The 21,169-nt window shown below is 31.1% G+C and overlaps 1 protein-coding gene across 3 annotated transcripts in view; it reads right to left on the bottom strand.

The window, feature by feature from the left end:
* Nucleotides 1-21,169, bottom strand: part of LOC130442022 (mitogen-activated protein kinase kinase kinase 11) — a 49,880-nt gene that overhangs the window by 10,958 nt on the left and 17,753 nt on the right. For 2 of the 3 annotated variants that reach the window (XM_056775978.1, XM_056775979.1), the window contains exons 5-10: nucleotides 14,484-14,659; nucleotides 11,854-12,025; nucleotides 11,601-11,786; nucleotides 7,226-7,417; nucleotides 5,265-5,297; nucleotides 154-246 (exon numbers count right to left, since the gene is read on the bottom strand). In XM_056775978.1, coding sequence (XP_056631956.1) covers nucleotides 154-246; nucleotides 5,265-5,297; nucleotides 7,226-7,417; nucleotides 11,601-11,786; nucleotides 11,854-12,025; nucleotides 14,484-14,659 — 852 coding nt within the window. The remainder of the gene's footprint in view (nucleotides 1-153; nucleotides 247-5,264; nucleotides 5,298-7,225; nucleotides 7,418-11,600; nucleotides 11,787-11,853; nucleotides 12,026-14,483; nucleotides 14,660-21,169) is intronic. The other variant, XM_056775980.1, reaches the window with a different exon arrangement.

The raw sequence follows: 21,169 nt of genomic DNA, 5'->3' as shown, positions 1-21,169 counted from the left end.
TGTTGTAGGCCTTATTGCCATGTATAGTACCGTATTAATCATATTATTATGACATTTCTTCAAGAAAAAATAGTTGCCCATATGTTGGCAGCAAAATAAATTATAGATGGTTGTAAAAGTAATTAAAAATATCTCTCAATAAATGGTACTTACCATCGGCACTATACAACGTCGGTATGGGTACTGTTGGTCGAATGGTACCAGGTATAGGATATTCAGGACCCCAATCCTCAACTGGAGCATAATCTGTTAATGGAAAGAGAAAACGTCTAGCTTTTGCTTGTCTCGAACAGCTTTTTTTTAGCACACACGTTATTTCAAAACGAAGCAAATCAAAATTGGTAAAAAAGCAAAAAAAAATAACTAGAAATTAATTAGTACTAGTTTAAGAAGCTACTGGATTTCTACATAAGTTAGTGTCTTTCTCTAGAGGACCTACACCATAATTAGCTACAGAAAATTACTCATTGATTAATTTACCTAAATTTATAAATCTTTGGATATTTTTTTAATACCACAAAATTCTCGTATCTCACCATATACGAGAGATTGTTTTTCAATAAGTACCATTTTAAAAGTAAAACTAAGTGATCAGTACAGATACGAAAAAAAATTTATCATTTTAAGGACAGATTGACATGTAGCAAGATCTGGGGATACCTTCGTATCTGCCAGGTTTAGATTCATTAAAACATGTTAGTTTAGCGTTTTCGAAATTGTAGAATCCATTTATTGAAGTTCCGGATGTTGAAACTGGGTACTGTGTGTATTACCAATAATTGGATTGGAACGGTTATACAAATATATCATGTTTCGTAAAAAAATCTTTTTCCTAAGTTTTCGCTCAATTAATATAATCTAATCGAGGCTAAGGTGAACCTAACCTAACCAAAAAATTGATACGTTCCTTGGTCTGCTTAAAAACATCAAGAGACACTTCCCACTTCGAAAGTGAATAAACTTTTTTCTTAGTGTAAGTTTTTCTTTCTAGCTAAATCCTCATTTTCTGAAAATATTCCTCACAAAGTAATTTTTTTGTTCAATTCGTAAATCAAAGTTAATTAATTGAATTATTTGTAAAACCGGAAGTACTGATTTCGAAAACGCCAACTAGAGAGATTTTTTGTGATACCAAAATGGATAGATTTTTACGTATAGTCGCAATTTATAATTCTGTGAAAAATCTAGTTTATTCTGGTTAAAAAAAATCTGACAAAACGGCGGATGAGCAGATTGATTAAAGCCATTTTGGAAAATTAACTTTTCACTTCCTGGTGGTGGAGAATTAAATCAAGGTTTTCATTTTCGGTGTTTATTTGTTTCTACAAACAAGGATGGATGATTCGTTAAATGTTTTTTGTGCCATTAGGCCAACGTGTCGTTGATGGAAAGTATTCTGTATAAGAGGCAAAATATGTGTGTTATACATTTCTGTCATACATCGAAAACCCGTCTCAACAAATATGAAGATCAGCTCTAACAATGGAAGTCTTGCTTTGACCCCTGAGGATGCACCTGGATCCCTTCAGAAATCCGCGCTCTATATTAAGTATCCTGTTCATTATTTTTTTCGAATAATTTCCGTAATTTTTCAGATTTTACATTTTCCAAAGTTTGGTACCCTAAGAATAAACTGAGGTCTTGTAGTTAGTTATTTCTTCATATACCTCGTATAGGTTTGTCGTTAAATTTCAAAATTGGTTGGATTTTTAGATGACTCGTAGCCATACTTCAAATAATGTGTACAAAACTAACAGCGAAATCAAAATGGAGTCTTATTTATATCGCTCTGCTTGATACAGAGTGAGCCGCATGTTTAGGACTTCACGATAAAGGATGTAAAGTTATATTGCAACTTCAAGGTCCTCCTGCTTGTGTCTTAAGTCCTTGGGAACCCCAATATATCCTTCAGAGTCATTATCTATCAGATTTAACTACTTTTTGTTGTTGCAGTTTTTATTAAAAAACAAAAGACCTGGAATTTTCTGACAATCCTAAGTCAACTTTGAATCGATTTGTCACATTTCAATACTTACGTACGCCACTGGTGTCACTAATAAAAAAATTTTACTCGACTGCGAGTTGTTAAAATGTTCTTTAAAACCTGCAGTAGAGTGAAATTTGTAAAGGATATAAGAAAATATAATTCAGATGTCAAATGGGACAATCTGAATATATTTTTATTTATTGAAGTAGGCTATAAAAATTCCACCTAGTATTTTTAGAAATTGACATCTTTTTTGTATACTATTTAAATTTTTGGTTGTACTAATAATAATAATGATGATACAGGGTGAGTAATTAATGTTGAATGAACAGTAAACTGAGAATTTTGTTGATATTAATAATAATAAAATTATTATATATAAATAAGGCATCCTTTACTATTTCTCTAAGTGATGACTAATTTTTGTTTAAATGCAATTTTTAGATAAAAATAATTTTAAAAACGAGAAACACTGTATATTTAATTATAAATGACCTTTTCTTATTAATGTGAATAAAAATAAAAGTTTTAAATAAAAGTCCTTATTATATTTTGCTATAATTATCAAATATACAGTAGCTTCCAAAATATAATTTGTTCAATGGGACACCCTGTATATTTTTCAATTATTATTATTTATTATTAAATTGTGAATTTGAAAATGTTCAAAAATTAACATTCTTATTGTGAAATAATTAACATTGTTTGCGATAAAAAATACAGGATGTCCCATATTAAAACCATTAAAATAAGCAAGTTGATGTAAGTTTTAGGAATAATTCAACAAAATACGGGAGGGTAATTTATAATATTAATATTAAACTAAAGAAATACTAAAGTACTCGTTACAAATTACCCGCGCTGTATAAATGTTATTATGGTTTATAAGAAGTTTCACAAATGATGAATAAATCATGTTAAATGTTCTTATAAAGTTAATTAATTTCCAAACTATAGGAAATACAAGATAAATCAGTTTTTTAATGGGACATTCCATATATATTTTTCAAGTAATATTTTCAATTAATGAAGTATATTCGGCAAATGATGACTCATTTTAATTATTTTGATAACAAAATTAAAAAACAGACAGAATTTAAGAAAAAAATATAGGATGTCTTCTGTTAGAAAACCATCATACAGGGTGGGTAATTTGTATTCAGTTATTTATTAGAAATTATACATCTTGTGTAATTATTATTAAAATTTATAAAAAATAAGACGATTGAATTATGTTAAAAATAGAAAAACAGTTCTTTTTTTAAATAGGACATCCAATATATTTTTCAAGTTTTATATCCAATTACTGAAGTGAATTATGTAGATGACAATTCATTGTAATTATTTTGATGACGACATTAAAATAACTGACCGAACATTTTTCTAAATATACAAGATGCCCTCTTTTAAAAAACTATTAGTTCTAGTATTGCGCAAAATTCTACTGTAATTTTGACAAAATTTAACAAAATTCGATTATCACCTTAAAATTTCTTTTTTATAGAAAAAAATGACGATCATACGGGGTAGGTAATTCTTTATTTTGATATTAATACCAGAATATTCGATAGACATTATGTGCCCTACAAACAAAATTGAAATGGCTCACCGAAATTTTTTTTAGTATACAGTATGTCCTCTTTTAAAAAACCATTCTATTGTGTAGAATCCTACTGTAATTTTGACAGATATTTGAAAAAAATCGATCATAAACTCAAAACTTTTTTATAAGCAACAATAACGATCATACAGGGTGGGAAATGTATAATGTTGATATAAATAAAATTCATTAGCCTTTTTTATAAGCAACAATAACGATCATACAGGGTGGGAAATGTATAATGTTGATATAAAGAAAATTCATTAGCATTACACACCCTGTGTAAATATTATTATGATTCATAAAAAAAGTTTCAAATAAAAATGATGATTGAATAATGTTATAATGACCTTTAAAAGTACAATAATTTGTAAATTTTAGATAATACAAGAAAAAAAGTTTATTTTTTAATGGGGACATCCTGCATATTTTTCAATTTTTATTTTCATTTATCGAGGTAAGTGATGTAGATAAAAACAAATTAACATAAATTTAAAACAATTCACTGTAAGAAGATATGAAAATATACAGGATGTCCTCTATAAAAATAATTTTGTACTAGTATTTCATACAATTCTACTGTACTTTTGGATTAATTTTAACAAAAGTCAGTCATAACCACAAAGCTTCGATTTTTCTACGGGAAATAATGATGATACAGTGTGGGTAATTTATTACGAATTATTTGTAACAAATCATACTAAAATAAGTAAAAAATGTTTATTTTATATATTTGTCGATTTTATCCCGATTTTTTTCAATTTTCTCTTTTTTTATGAAGAAAATTAGAACAACTTTTTTTTCACCAACTTACAATTAGTAAATTGACCCCCTCCACTACCATAACAATGGATAGGTTTTTTTAAAACGTGTTTATGTGCATATGTTGAAATTAAATACAGAGTGTTCCTTAAAATGTTTTTTTTTCAAGTGATTTTTTACCCCATTCCTTATTTTCTCCATACTTTTCTCACTATTTGCCTGATTTTTGTTACTCCCAATATTAGAAAAAATTTTGAATTTTAAGAAAATCGAAAATAATTGTAACAAACTCTCTTCATACAGGAACTTTATTCAAAGTACGTTTATACTTTTAATTTTTTAAATTTTTTGTTAAATATTAATAATTGTTAGAAAAAAAAATAAAAGCGATTTTAATTACCAAAAGTATTAATTTTTTTATTAGAAACAACTTGTGCGGAAACCCAGAAAGGACATGCGTGTGAAAAAAATAAACGGCAATTAAAAAACATTATAGCGAATGTTTATTTCAAAATAAATTTACAAATAGACCATCACCAATATAGAAATGCTGTAATCGAATACACCCCTTAATATGATATACACTAAAAAAAAGTCCAAGTCCTATCACTACACACAATTACACAGTCTGATCCTTTGAGTCTGCTACAAAACTGGCTCGAAAAACCAAACAATTTAATTGTGAGTTTTTCAATTATACCAAGGGATGTATTCAAATAGAAAAAAAAATTAAAACACTATATAAACAAAATTGCATAAATAATCTAATAATAGATAAGATACTACAAATTAAAATTACATCAAATCAAATGCTATCTAAAAAAACAATAGTTTTTCTAGGACATGCTACTTGTGCTTAACGCTAAAAAAAAACAAACTTAACTAATTTGGGGGTTATGTACTTTTACAACTTACATATTATTTTGGGCAGGCGCTCCTGAAGTGTGCCTTGACGAAAATTCATTAAAATTTATTTTAAAAAACAAAAATAGAACAGGAAAATTCTAATTATCTCAAAGATATGTATTAAATTTACAATGTTAAAAATGTTTACACTAGATTTCATAACAAAATTATATGTAAAATGTGGAGAAATATTGAAGTTGCACCTTCAAGCCGGATATTAAATAAAAAGGACCAAATAGTGCGATTTTTAGCGCATGGCTGTAGTGAACGTAATGTTTGACACGAAATTTCATATAAAAATTAAATGTAGATAGTGAATAAATAAATTGAAATTGTACCTTCAAGCCGTATAAGATGGCTCAAAGGACGAAACAGTAATTTTGAGTAATGTTACCAAATTTAAATATTTGACAAGAAATGTCATATAGAAATTAGATGTGAAATGTGGAAAAATAAATTAAAATTACACCTTAGAGTCGGATCAAAAAGACTAAATAGTGTAATTTACTACATATTTACACACACTGGCTTTTATAATAAAATTATATGTAGGATATGGAGAAATAAATTGAAGTTGCACCTTCAAGCCGGATATTAAATAAAAATTACCAAATAGTGTGATTTTGAGTGCATAGTTGTAGCAAACGCAATGTTATCAGATATAAATATTTGACACTATATTTCATATGAAAATTCTGTGTCAAATGTGAGGAAATATATTGAAGTTGCACCTTCGAGCCGGATACTAAACGAGAAAGCTCGAAAGACCAAACAATGAAATTTTTCTTCTTAATATTAGGAAATATTAAAATTGGAGGAGTATAAACCATATATACTATATACACAAAAGATGCGAAATGATCTAAAATTTGGCAAAATGGTAAATTTAAATTAAGATATCGTTAAACTTAAAATATTTGTTTTGTTTTTTATTCCACTCAATATAATTTTTTTGATAAATTTTTCTATTTCTTTTTTTTGACAAAAAATGTTGATGTTTTCCATATTTACGTTATTATTGATTGAAATTTTTTCAAAAAGGTATAAAATTTTGTGTTTTGGGAAAATAGGGGAAAATAAAATGACTCAATATTTTTTAAAAACAATATAAGGAATAATAAAATTGGAAGATTATATGTAAAATGTAGAGAAATATATTGAAGTTGCACTTTCGAGCCGGATACTAGACAAGAAGGCTCGAAAGACCAAATAGTGTAATTTTTTTATCTTAATATAAGGAATAGAAAACTGAAAAATTTTTTTTTCGAAAAAATTTTGAATTTCAACTATTTTTTTTACTAATATACTACCTAATTACTATATAAACAAAAAGTCGCGCAATTATCTAAAATTTGACAACATTGCAAATGTTAAATTGTATATATTTATTTCAATCCATATATTTTTTTTTGTTTTTTTTTGAAGAAAAATTACGAAAATTTGAGTTTTCTTATCACAGCATACGATTAAAATTTCAAATTTTTTTTGCTTCCCTATCATAATTTTTTTCACACCTTCGATCGCTTTTAATATTTAGTATAAAAAAATTCAAAACGAAAAAAAAAAAGAAAATAATAATAGTGCGACCCTTAAAGGGTACGAATATCAAGTAATAGTCGTACCGTTTTTAATCAAATTTACAGTCTTGCCCCTATCTCCCACTCTGACGTAATCGTCGTTAAAATGAACATTGGCGCTACTGATACCGCGAGCAATGACGAAATTATCCGAACTAAAAACCGTATCGTAATGAGTCGATTCCGATATATTTCCTATCGATTTACTTAATCGATTATTGGCGCCCAAACCGGTTTTAGGTATTAGAGAAGCGTTATTAATCGGAAAACTATTGTTACGAGTCGTACCAAATCGTTTCCAATCGGATAACGACGGTAAAGCCGACACCTTGTTTATTATAGATTGTATACCACCGGATATTGTTTTGTTACTATCTGTCGGAGATGAATTACCTATGTCGTGTTGGGGTCTTGACGTTTGGGTGTGCATAATCGGCGCCATTCCCGTTCTGGTTTTATCCAAATTCGGGGCGCTTTTCGACCACAGCGCCGTCCGGTTCGGGCTAGGTAACATTATTTGACCTCTCTCGCGTTGATGGCACGTACTCGGTCCCCAGGTTTTACCTTTTACTCCGTCCGCCGGTACTGAAATCAATCGTCTAATGACGTTTTCACTAATATCACCCCTCCCCTCCCCCAATCATTATATCGAGTTTTTTAAAGCCGCCGCCGTCGGTGTGTCTTTAAGAATGTCTTTTGCCAGAGGATTTTTGATTTAGATTAAGTTGTGTTATATTTATACTAGGATCATAACGTTAGTTTAGTGTTTTCGTAGAATCCATTTATCTAAGCCTTTAATTAGTACTTCCAATTTATTAATTAAATTTGTCGACTTCCTGTTTGTTTGTTTTTTTAAAATTGATTTATGAATTAAACGTTAAGTTTTATTTTGAAAAGCTTGGATGAAGACGGGGAACACCTACAATAAGAAAAAAAGATTCACGTTTTTATTTACATCCAAAGTGGGAGCTGTCTTTTCCAATTATTAAGCATCCTGAGACATGGAATCATTTTCTTGTTAAGTTACAAACCATTTAACGTTAATTAGGTTAGGTTTATGTTAGCTTAGGTTAGGTCAGGATTAATTTAACTCCGATTAGGTTAGGTTTATTATAGTTCAGATTAGGTTATGTTAGTTAGTATTAGGTTAGGTTCAATTTTGTTTTGATTAGGTCAGGATTGTTTTAGTTTCGATTAGGTTAGGTTTTCTTTGAACAGGTTAGGTTTATTTTAGTTTAGATTAGGTTTATATTAGTTTTTATTAGGTGAGGATTGAGATTAGGATAGATTTATTTTAGTTTAGAATAGGTTCATATTAGTTTCTATTAGGTTGGGTATATATTAGTTACGATTGGGTTAGATTTATTTTCGTTTAGTATAGGTTTATATGAGTTTCTATTAGGTAAGATTTAAATCAGTTCCGATTAGGGCAGGATTGATTTAGCTTCGATTAGGTTAGGCTTACTTTGAACAGGTTAGGTTTATATTAGTTTCGATTAGGTTTTGTTTAGATTAGCTTCTATTAGGTTCAGTTTACTTCACTTTGGTTTGAAAATGTTAGGTTTACTTCAGTTTCAAATAGGTCAGGATTAATTTAGCTTCGATTATGTTAGGTTTACTTTGAACAGGTTAGATTTATATTAGCTTCAATTAGGTTATGTTTACTTTAGTTGCAATTGGTTTACATTCACTTTAGCTTAGGTTATCATATTTGCCTAGCAGCTTGGGAAAACTTTTCTATGAATAGGGATGTTTTTATAATCAAGAAAAAATTATTTCTTATAACTCACAAATCTAGTAGATAAAAAAGCCAAACCGGAAGTGTTAGCAAATCTCATTGATAAAATCGAAAGTATCAATTTCTGATCATCAAAACTTTGATAAATGCATTCTACGGCTTCGAAAACGCTATATTAGCATGATTTTTTATGATTTCTAATTGGATAGATGTGGAAATGTAACCAGAAAGTATTATATGACTGGATCATTAATTTTTTTAAATATTATGTAGAAAATGACAGTTTTTATAACGTATTTACTTGAATAAACTCTTTTTAGTTTTTTGGGATATTTTAGTAATTGCATAAATAATTTCCATTAAAATTCTATAATACGATCTCACGATAAAATTTGGTATTTTTGCCCACCCTGTACCAAATTTAAACAGCGTGTAACATTTTTGGAACCACCTCATATGAAAATTTAAAAAAATGATGACGTTATCATACGAAGATGTTTCACCATATATATATATATATATATATATATATATACGATCATAATTTCAAAAAACTATTAAAAAAATCGTAGTTTCTGAATTTTCTGTAACATTATTTATTTATGCATTACTTTATGGACGCACTGTATATAATGACTGAAAAATCTATTCTGTTATGAAAATTTCATGAAAAAAAAAGTTAGAACATGGTTGCTTAGTATCATACATCCATCCTCTAGCAAAAGATCCTTCGTGGCAATAAAATAAATTAAGAAAGAAATAAATAGAATTGTGTCGATTTAAGCTGTTTTAAAAAAATTGTTTGATAAAATTGAAAAAACCATGACAAATTCTAATAAAAAGCAACGTTTCTAAAAAACACACACGCACACGACTGTGGAAAATTAACATGCTGATATGAAAACCATGCGGAACACACTAAAAAATATTTATGTGAGGTTGTTCGAATTTTATAGATTTAATTTTTTTATGGACACAGGATAACATTCATTTGATAAAATATTTTAGAATTTTTTATTGGAATTTCAATACTAATTATTTATTAAATTTTGAATTTGATAAAATGGAAATTACTTACCGAAAGGCATAAATTTAAAGGTTTTGCTATTCAAATATGTTAAATTTTATTTGGGACGTAGAAAATAAATTTTTTGGAAAAAAAAATTCGAAAAAACAAAGCGTACAAAAATTTTGCTGACAATTTATCAGAAATTTGTGTTATTTTCGAAATCATTGGCAACAACTAAGAGTTTTTTTATTAAAAATAACTTTAAATACAAGTATCAAAAAACATTAATTCAATTATTAAGAATACCAGGGGCATTCTTAGAGTAAAAATTGATTATAGATCACGTAACTTGTTATTTCATTTTTCAACGAGAAAAAATTTAGTCCTTTTGAAATTTCACGTTCTCCTGTTGGAGAATTTACAGTGGAGATGTGAAGAATAATCGAAATGTACGAGGGAAAGTCAAATTTTTATGATTTTTGAAAAATTTTCATTAATTTCGAAATCATTTTGAATTAAAAAAAAAATATATAGAAAACTGTATTTTCGCTATTTAGAAATTACCACCACGAATCATACAGCGTGGGTAAAGTAAATGGAATTATAATAAATCATAATACTCTTCGAAAAACATTCAAATTTTTAGATAAACCTCGTATATGACTAAAAATGAATCCAAATCTGTTGATAGTGTTTCATAATCAAGAAATTTTTATTAAAAATGACTTTAAATACAAAAATATTTGAGTTATGAATAGTATACGGAACTTGTCAAATGACGTTCAAGGGAGATCGTTTTTTTTACACCTTAAACTATATTTCCATTAAATTTCAAGTCTCTAAATATGTTGGTTGTGGTTAAAATGTTTCGTTGATTATCAATTATCAAGTTATTAAATCTTTTAATGCCATATAATTTCGTCCTGTTAAAATTTAACGATGCCCTGTTAAAATTTATACTGAAGATGTAAAGAATGACGAGGGAAAGTCAAAATTTTATGACAATTTAACATAAATTTTCATTAGTTTTGAAATCATTGACAAAAATTTGAACTTTCCAAAAAAATGTTTTTATAGGAAACTGTATTTAAACCATTCACAAATTATAATACCACGAATCATACAGTGTGGGAAAACTAAATGGAATTATAATACTTTTCCAATTCTCATTTTTAGATAAACTTTGTATGAGACAAAAAATAAATTCAAATCTGTTGACTGTGTTTTATAATTAAGAATTTTTTATGGAAAATAAAAAAAAAATATTTGAATTATGAATAGTACGGTGGGTCATTCTTGAAATAACAATTCATCACGTAACTTGTTATTTCATTTTTCAACGAGAAAAAATTTCGTCCTTTTGAAATTTCACGTTCTCCTGTTGGAGAATTTACAGTGGAGATGTGAAGAATGATCGAAATGTACGAGAAAAAATCAAACGTTTTATGAAGATTTTCATTAGTTACGAAGTCATTGGCACACATTTAAATTTTCCAAAAAAAAAAAAATCATTTTCATATGAAACTGTATTTTCATTATTCACAAATTATAGCACTACGATTCATACCGTGTGAGAGAAAAAATTGAATTATAATACTCTTCGAATAACATTCACATTTTTAGATAAACCTCGTATACGACTAAATATAATTAATTAAATGTTGGACTGTTTTGATTAAAAATGTTTTAATTATAAATGATTATAAATATAAAATTAAAAAAAAAATTGAATCAAATTGTCAATAATACCGGGGGTATTCTTAAAGTAAGAATTGATTATATCACGCAACCTGTTATATTTAGTTTTTAAATGGAATAAAATTTCGTCATGTTCAAATTTACGACAAAGATGATAATATGATGAAATATACGAGGGAAAGTCATAAATTACCATTAGTTACTAAATTATTATAAAAAATTTGATGTTTTCAAATAATTTTTTATTTACGATATTTGATATAATTGTTTCCTGTACCCATAAAAATAATTTATTCATTTATAATTGGTTCAATCCTACTTACGTGCTATAGCTCTTAACCTAGGTATAGCTGGTGATCCCGGGGGGCTATTGGGGGATATGATACCGCTGATACCTTTGTGATCTACCGTATGTTGAACCGTAATCGTATGACGGAAATCCGAAGGGAAACTAATATTCGAACCAGGTTCTTTTTTCAGTATACGTAATCTGGATCGTTTGAATTTTCCTAAATTTATTTGAAATAATAATAATTTAAAAAAAAAATGAGTACACGTGATTAAATTCCGTTTTACCTTTTCTTTTAATAGGCGTGGGGGTTTGTTGTTTAATCATAAAATCTAATTCTCGTTCGAGTAAATCGATTTCTCTGGCGTGAAGTTCTTGCTCCTTTTGTCTGAGCTGCTCTTCGTGCATTCGCTGTTTTAACTGTGCTCTATTCAAGTCTTCTTCTCTACATCGCAGCTCCTTTTTTTCCAAAAAATAAATAATTATAAAAAGGTTATTATCCACAAGTAGCCTTTTATACAAATATTGCATCATATTTTTTTTTTCAATTAATTATGAATATTTCGTGAATTATCATAGTTTCTAATCACCAGGGGACGCTACTTACCTCCTCGTAGGATTTACACGCCTGAGATAGCATACAAAAAAAATTCAATCAGACTAAATTTTGTAAAACTGAAATAATACTTGTAATTTAATTAGTAGTTCAGTAAATAAAGGTTCTAACTTTTAAAAAATTCATTTGAATGTTAATTCAGATTTTAATTAGTATACTTATGAGCAAAAAAAATCGAACGCTCGCGGTGAAAAGTCTGTAGCTTCCGTTTTTTTCTGATTTCATCATCTAAAAGCCATTAGTTTTAGCTTTATAATAAGTAGTGTTGTTTCATATCGGTAATTCAGTAAATACTGCCGTACGGAACCTATAGTATGTGGACGGGAATTGTCCAGCATAAGAATAAGTTTTCGCCGATGAAATTGACGTAGGGAACGACGTGACCTCTCAATTTTTTTTTCTATATATGGTTCACCGATAATCCTCCCGCTCCACCGCCAATTTCAATAAAATCAAACTCGGTTTTTGCTTCAATAGAAAAGTCAGTCTAAACCATCTAGGAACATCCTCCAAAAGCAATGTTTTCTTTTATGCAACACTGCGCGAATATTTCTAAACTTTTTCTTTCATATGCAACGCTGCACGAATCTGTCTCCAAGTTTTCTAAAGACTCGTGCTCTGGTATCGCTACCATGAACGCACACTCTGCTTTCGTCCGAGAAGAGAATGGAGTTAGTCCAATTAACGTATTCTCTTGCAAATCGTAGACGGACTGCTCGGAAAGCAGGGGTTAATTTGAGCCTAGTAGCTCACCTTTTTTGGCTTAAGGAGATAGCAGACTGACTAATTGACTGACTAACGCATTGTCCATTAATAATACCATTAGCTTCAAGATTTTACTAAGACTCAAGATTGCAGGGGTCGCCTGAGTCGATTTTTTTGCTCACGAGTGATGTATATTCTGATTGGTACTTTGAAATTCGAAAATATTGTAGGAGAGAGAAATCAGGGCGAGAGCACTGAAAAATGACTTCAAAGTTCCAAATATCCGTTTTCCGCCATTACATCTAAATATAAGGCATTTAAGGAATAATTTTTTGTTTGAAAATTCGATCATTTTGGAGATAACAGGACCTGAACGTGCCCCTAGCTTCTGTTCTGATTCCAGAAAAGCATTTACTCGTTGCTGGTAGCCCAAATTATTAAAAAATTCCTAAATTTTTTCAAAGTTGCCCATTATTTCATTATGAATTCTCATTTAATTGGACCTTTTCGGATAATACGAGTCTTGCCTATAAAATACGGTTCTCAACTAATTTTCACAAGGAAAAATACGGTTATTGGCATTTTTTCTTCACGGGGGGCCAGATTTGGGCTTTAAATGGGATGCGAGATAGTATTCCATCCAAATCTGTTGATAAGATCAGTTGTGACTCTATTTGTGAGCATGTCTCGCGTCGTAGGTTCTTCAACTTCTTACAGAAACGATCCTCATTAATTGTTTTGCCGGTGGACAGGGATCCGCACACTGACGGCATTGTCTCGCCCCCAGTGAAAACAACACGTTGCCGTTTGTTATTTTCCGTCAGCATTTTCGAGACTCAATTTGCACAAACCTTGGCATATTCTAAGCGGTCCCTCAAAATGTGAATGAAGGACTTGCTGACACCCAAGATCATTTCGATTTTTCAGCACTGCTTCTTCCACTTTCGCCATCACTTTTTCGGAAAACGATGGTCAATGAGAACATCGTTCAACGTGGACGTTTGTGCGTCTCTATGAATTCTCTGCATAATTTGCGCACTCATATACTTTTCCCGATACACCTTAAACAGTGGGAATTAATATGCACAGTAGGAACGTTTTTTGCACGCAAAAAACGAATCACAATGCGTAATTCGCACCTGGCATGAGAATCAAATCAAATCATTAAAACAAGAATGAATTTTACAGGAACCTCATTTTAGGGACAACCATCGTAGATCGTCGAAGGATGTTAAATCGGACATCAAAGACCATACATTTTGAAAATAATATTTGATCATTAGAAACCGAGATAATGAGAGAAATGTTGAGGTTTTAAATGTTTGGTTCCAATCAGTATAATTCAATAAATTTTTCATCTCCTTTGTATGAAAAGGGCGCAACCAAACTAAAGCACGATACTTCATCAACAGATTAGATTCAGAACTCAATTTTTTTATATAATACTCTACAATTAACAATAAAAAAAGATTCAAATATCGATCGAGTTTTGCAAAAATTCATTAAAAAATTGAACAAAACAAGAATAAAAATATTTTCGAAAAAATACGATTTACAAAACTTCCCCGAACTAATAATCGAATGAATTCTCCTCACCTTTTCTTTTCTGCGAAGCTCCAATAGAACTTCTTCGATTTCTTGCCGCCAGTCGTCTTGCATGATGTGGAAACTTTCGTGAGGAGTTTGTGTAAATGAAGAGTGTACAATGTTATCTAAATCGTCTAGTATCTGTTCGAATGATGGCCTTCGATGAGGATCGGACTCCCAACATTCTGGAATTGAAAATGTTTTTATTTTTACAGTATCCAATCAGTGCTACAATAGATGATAATGAATCAGTGCCTCGCTTCTACCTGAAAAAGCCTATTAATCATTGTTATTATGATTACTGGGTGTGTTTTATAATGTTATGCTTGGTACGTCGGACTCGTTTCCCCTACTAACACCTGTCTCTTCGACCTTTGTTTCGCCTACGGCACTACCGTCACGTATGTTACTTCACCGATATGTTGGATCTAGTAATCATCATCTTCCATTCAGTCTTTGAAGCCCACACCTTTTCTTCTTCAACTAGCTGCTTGATCCCTTTCTAAGCAGCGGAGTTTTTTAAAGACCTTAGTTGCGAAAGTGCTTGTCTCTTCCTAGAGTGTCTAGGTCTTTGGACGAAGCTTCTGCTTTAAAATAGACTCGAAACGAGGGCACGCGAAAAATACATGTTCAGCATTTTCGTTTACACCGATGCAGGACGGGTACTCGGGAGACGTGTCCTGATGTCTGGATATGAAATCTATGCTCACAGTTCACTCTGGTGTCTATTTGTGAAATAAGACGGTAAATCTATCGACCATTTTCCAAGAAATTTTACTGTTTTTGTCAACGTTGTATGCTGTGTTTTCGTTCTTCATTCGTGAGTTCTGCTTGGATTAACTCTGTAGAATATTTTCGCCGGTAGAGGGCACTTATCTCTTCAGGAAATAAGATGATAGGCAACATTCCAGCTGCTATAATACCGGTCGGAAAACCCTTGTCACTCTCGAAGCATTCAGTCGATATACTTAGATCGTAGACATGATTGAAAATTTGGGAAAATATCGTTTGACCTTACCTTTCAACAAATATATGAAAATTGACGAGATGGAAGAAAAAATTGAAAACGAAAACAAATTTACCTTTCAGACCGTTGTCAAACTATAAATTATATTCGGGATCATACACGAGTAAATTTTATTATCATTGTACAAACAAAATACACAGGGCAGTACCGACTATATGGCATGCAACAAATTTATTATTCTGTCAAAAATATTTTTAAGATGAAAATGAAACGATTTTCAATTTTTAAAACCGATTTTTTAAAAAGTGGGTGACTAAAGTAACATTTGAAAGGTGTTTTTTAGAAAAAAAAATATTTAAAAAATCAGGACGTTTTTTGGAGTAATGATTCTGAAATACGAAGTTCTAAAGTTGTTAAAGCTTTAGTAAAAAATAAAGGCTCGTTTAAAAAATCGCCCTGGATGTAATAATTGAAAGATTTAGCTCAAACTTTTTAATAGTGTCTTTGAAGGATCTTTGTATAGAGAAAAAAATCAGGAAATTGCTTATGGTCATGGTTCTGGAAATACGAGACTTCAAACTTGGTAAAGGATCAACACAAAAATATATGCTCTCTGGAATCATGGAAATATTCAGCTAAACTTTGGTGGAGTGTTTTTAATTAAAAGATCTTTATACAGGGTAGTGCATTTATAGGATAAAAAAATAAATACATAAGGTATTGTTGAAATAAAAGATATGATGATTAAATAATTAAATGAAATTTATTTTTTGAAAATAACATCATATAAATGACGGCCCTCTCGAAGACAACTGACTGACTGATGTTCCTCGAATTGTTCATGTAGACTTTATGTTTGAGGTATACCCATGAAAAAAATCAAGAGGCGTCAAGTATGGGCCAAGGGATATCACCTCTTTTGGAAATTAGTCTTGCTGGAAACATCTGTCTCACAGCTGACATAGAGTCATTTGATTTGTGACAAGTCGCTCTATCTTATTGGACCCAAGATCTCGTATTCGCTATTCTTGATCTCGCAAGTTATGGAGTCAAATATCCCTCTAACATCGCAACGTAGCGGTCGGTGTTAACGGTGATGTTTCGTCCTCGTGAATATTCAGAGAAGAAAGGGCCAATAATTCCTTTGTTTGAGATTGCTGCCCATACCTTTACTTTCGGAGTATGCAGTGGTTTTTGATATTTCATTTTTGGATTTTTTTCGGTCCAATAAAGACAATTTTGTCGGTTTACGAAACTCATTTGAATGAAAATGAGCCTCGTTTGAAAAAAGGATGTTGTCAAAAGTGGAAAATCGACTAAGCATTCTTCAGCAAATACCAACCTAGCTTAATGTGTTAATTGGAGCTTATAAAAATACAGGTTAAGATCCGACTTCAAAATTCGCTGTAAACTTCGATGCGACGTTTAATCGATCGCTTCCGAGTAGACCCATGCGGATTTTCTCGTACTGTCTCTGTCAATCCCTATCAATATTGTTTGTGGTCCTAGACGTTCTTGGATAATGTCACTCGTTGTATGCCATCGTCAACGCTCGATGTCAATGTACTAATTTGGCAGATTCGAAGTTAGTTAGCCACAATTTTATACTCGTAAATGATGGTACAGATTCTCAGTATACAGAAGTAATAATTGAGTCACTATGCCATCATTGAAGACCTTTCAAATTAGATATTACAAGATCTACGTCATCAAGTCAAAACTCATGGTGACCGTAAATCAACTTTTTGAGCCGTTAAAATTTTTAGTGCCTCGTAAATCAATATCACAAATATTTACTAATCTATAAGAAATTGAAGATAAGGTAGATACAAATGATTTTATCACAAAAAATTTTAGTAATAAATAAATTATTTGAAATAAAATAAAGGAAAAACGATAGCGAGAATGTATCCAATACAATCTTAACTATAAAATAAAATTTACGGCAACGTTTCTCGACGGAGAGGCAGGTTCGGCGAAGCATATCAAGCTGTCCGTGAAGAGTTTCACACTCTTCTTCAATTACAGATCGGAGGTAGGGAAGGGTGCGTGGTCCTCTTGCAAAAACGCGGTCCTTGAAAAGAAATCACAACGTGTCAGATCACGTAACAATGCGGGCCACTTAACAAATCCTCGGCTACCTATTCATTCTCCTAAATGAACATTATGGTACCTTCCAGTCCAGAAAAGTTTGGTCACGTAACTGTCAAAAACGTACGGACCACATTAATAAGTGCCCTCACACACCCAGTTTCAATTCTTCTTCAATGAGAACGTGAGGATTCTGGTCGTTCGAGTATACGCAGTTATGCCGTTTGATTGTACCGTTCAGCTTGAAGGTTGCTTCATCCGACCACAAAATGGAATGCTAGAACTGCGGATTATGCTGACAGCAACCGAGGTATCACTCACAAAATTCCAAATTGCGATCGAAAACATCCACGAGAAGTGCGCGAAGAAGACGCGAACGGTAAATTCGATAGTGCATGCGTTTCAGTATTCGTCTTAAACGGCAGCGCCACTGTTTCCGTATTTTCGTTAGTTATTACAGATACCAACCGTCCAGAAAACTGCGTGTCGGCAACAGAGCCCGTTTTTAAGAATTTCGGCGATTTCGGAAATTGTCGTTGAAATTCGATAAACATAGTTTCGTAATCCGCGTTAGTACACAGATAAGCACAGACACAACTGCTTGAAGCAAGAAAATGCTTGGATTTAATCTTTTTAGTCAGTATTGCCAGACCGATTTTTCGAGAATGTTGCCTGACTTATATTTTGAAAATGTTTTACAAGGGAAAAAGTTTGGAAACTTCTGATATAGAGAAAAAAATGAATCGCTACCATAAAATAAATGTTATATTTCAAGTTTTTGATTAAATAGCCTAATCTATCTCATCCTCCTTCGTCAAAAATCAACTACCTAGATTTTTCTCCACGGTAAATAATAACTAGAAATCACAAACGTCCAAGTCAGTTGATTAAGGTGGATGTTCAATGATTGTTACATTATTCTCAGTCACGTGAGGATTCAACTGTCTGCTGCGCAATATGTGACGATGCATTATCGTGATTCAACATAGCACGTGAATATTGAATGGCCAAGAACTGCAGGTAAATATTTTGAGGTGTATACGAAATAAAACTGCACCCTCTGTGAGAACCAGATATAAAAACTAATTTTTTGACATGCATTAGTTTCTAAAACAAATTTCCAGCAAATTTTATTACAATGTTGTCAGTAGTTGCGGAAAAATCTTCAACGCCCTTTATTTCGAATACGTATGGCGTTACGAATATTTTTTTTAGCAAATCTCAATTATTTTTCAGTTCACAACTTACAATGATGTTACCTTTTTTGAAACACCCTGTATAATAGGTGTGTGGCGAGCGGAGTATATTGAAGGGGCATTCGAATGTAGAATAATTTTTATAATAAAACCCGTTTTAGTTACCAGTCTCGTTATTAGCTAGACCTCGTACACTTAAATTATGACATGTATTTTTTTACATATTACAATTTTACAATTACATATTTATTTCATCAAATTATATAGGGTGACTCTTAAAATTAATTCATTTCATTTTTTTAAATGTTTATATATTTTATATATGAAAAAAAAAGAAAATTTTGATCTACTAGAATATCTTTTATTGTAACGCAGCAGTAGTTGATTTTTTTCGAATTTATAGTTATGTGCAGTGTGAGTCAAAAGTAAATATTTGTAAATTTTTATAATAATTTTTGAATGACCATTTTTGGTCATTCAAAAGGTCATTATTCAAAGGTTAATGACTTTATCGTAGATGATTCGATTTAAAAACTTATTGATTTTCAAAATTCTACTATTCGTTTACTTAACTAGTGATAATTTTTTTTTGTGGCTTGCTGTATTTATTAGATGACGAAAGGTAGACGGACGGTACCTCCGATATATTCTCAAGCTGAAAATATTATTATAAGAAGCAACCTTATTAACATGGTAATGAATAGCTCAGAAAAATGAGGACATTTCTGTAAGAATACATATTTGCGAAAAAAATTATTTAAAATAAAAATATCAACAGGATTTTAATAAATTTTATTAACGATGGCTACCGTGTTTGAATTTGCCGCCAGAGGAACTGTTGTAGAATGTGATATACAGGGTGCGGAACGAAAAATTTTGATTCATAATAATGGCGGTAAAATTTTTTTAAAAATCAGAAATTACGTAGCCGTAGATTGTGGATGACAGTGAATTCGAATATGATATTATTTAGAACGAGGCACTTTCGGTTACACCGGAAGTAAACATCAACTTTGTAGTTTTTAATAGAATTTAATATTTTTCATTTTATTTTCGATTTTACATGAAATTTTACTTGAAATTTGTGCACAATGTTCTATGCAAAAAAAAAAATTTTTCGATGTATTTCGATACTTTTACAATTTTGAAAAAATCTTGATCCACATTGAATTAATAGCATGAATGAATAATTATCAATTTTGGATATAATAAAAAACGTGGACTACAACTCACAAATAAAAATAACTAGATGTTATATTAGGTAATCAAAGTTAAATAATGCCCTGATATAGGAAAAATTCTCCTCTGCAGAGCTTGACCTGTGGTAATTGTTGTTATTGTGGTGGTTTTTATTTGGTGTAGCATTCGCTTGGTTCGTGTCAGTTCACCAATTATCGCGTATTGAATTAAATTGAAGAAGAATCTATTTGAGGTAGGTCAAAGTAATGTTCTGGATTTCCCGCGGAAAATGACCTGGTCGAGACATGGAGACAGTCATATGATTGCAGATAAACTAGAACTCTCTGTAGGTGGGATCTATGAGGTATAGAAAGAGATGCACGTTATGTGTAAATGTCTATTATTAAGGATTCTTCAATTTTGGAAAGCTTCTAAAGGTAACTGAGATAAAAGGCTAATGAACCTCATTGGAGAAACACTTCAGGCTAAAGACAATCCAAAGGATCACTTAAGAAATTTGAGGAACTCCTCGTGGTGACCAGACATGATATTAAATTGGTGGTCAGTCTTCTGAGAGGTCAAATATTACCTTAAAATAATAGGCATGAAGAGGATGACGACTGTAGATTTTGTCGGCAGAGCATCTACCCTGCGAACGTCCTGCCCATTTCATCAAAAGGATAGATACGTCGATGGAGTCGAATTAACACCGTGAAAAGTGAATACCTTTTAGGTATAGGCGCAAAGTGCCTGAAAAGGAATCCCCAAACAATCCGCAAGGGGAAAGGCAAAGAAATCAACAAAAGAGATTTAACATACAAGATGAGTCATAAGTAAGGATGAACCTTAGTTACATATATCGCGCTAAGATTCCTGGATGAGGTTTTTGAAGTGAGTGTCAAGCTGAAATAAAATTTCTGTGTTTCTGGAGGGTTTTGTGGCGTGGCGACCTGCAGATACATTTCTAGTAACCAAGTATGCGATTGAAACCACATGACGGAGACTGTTATATCGTGAACAATGAGAGTTGAGTAGATGTGTAATTTTTGACTGTTTTTCCGTATAATATCGGTGATGGATCACGCAAAAGTCTGAAGTTTGTGACCTATGCATCCTATGGGTTATTACATGAGACCTCCTCATGTAATAACCTCATATCATCGCAAGCCTATGGTGTTCGATATAAATAGAGCATGGATGGAAACATTTAGATGCTACAAGCTCCGATCATCTTCAAGAAAAGTAGAGCTTAGTACATCGTT

The sequence above is a fragment of the Diorhabda sublineata genome, chromosome 3 (assembly GCF_026230105.1).
Source record: "Diorhabda sublineata isolate icDioSubl1.1 chromosome 3, icDioSubl1.1, whole genome shotgun sequence".
NCBI classification, from domain to species: Eukaryota; Metazoa; Arthropoda; class Insecta; order Coleoptera; family Chrysomelidae; genus Diorhabda; species Diorhabda sublineata.
The sequence above is the reverse complement of the archived record's forward strand: the minus strand, read 5'-3'. Positions and strand labels throughout refer to the sequence as shown.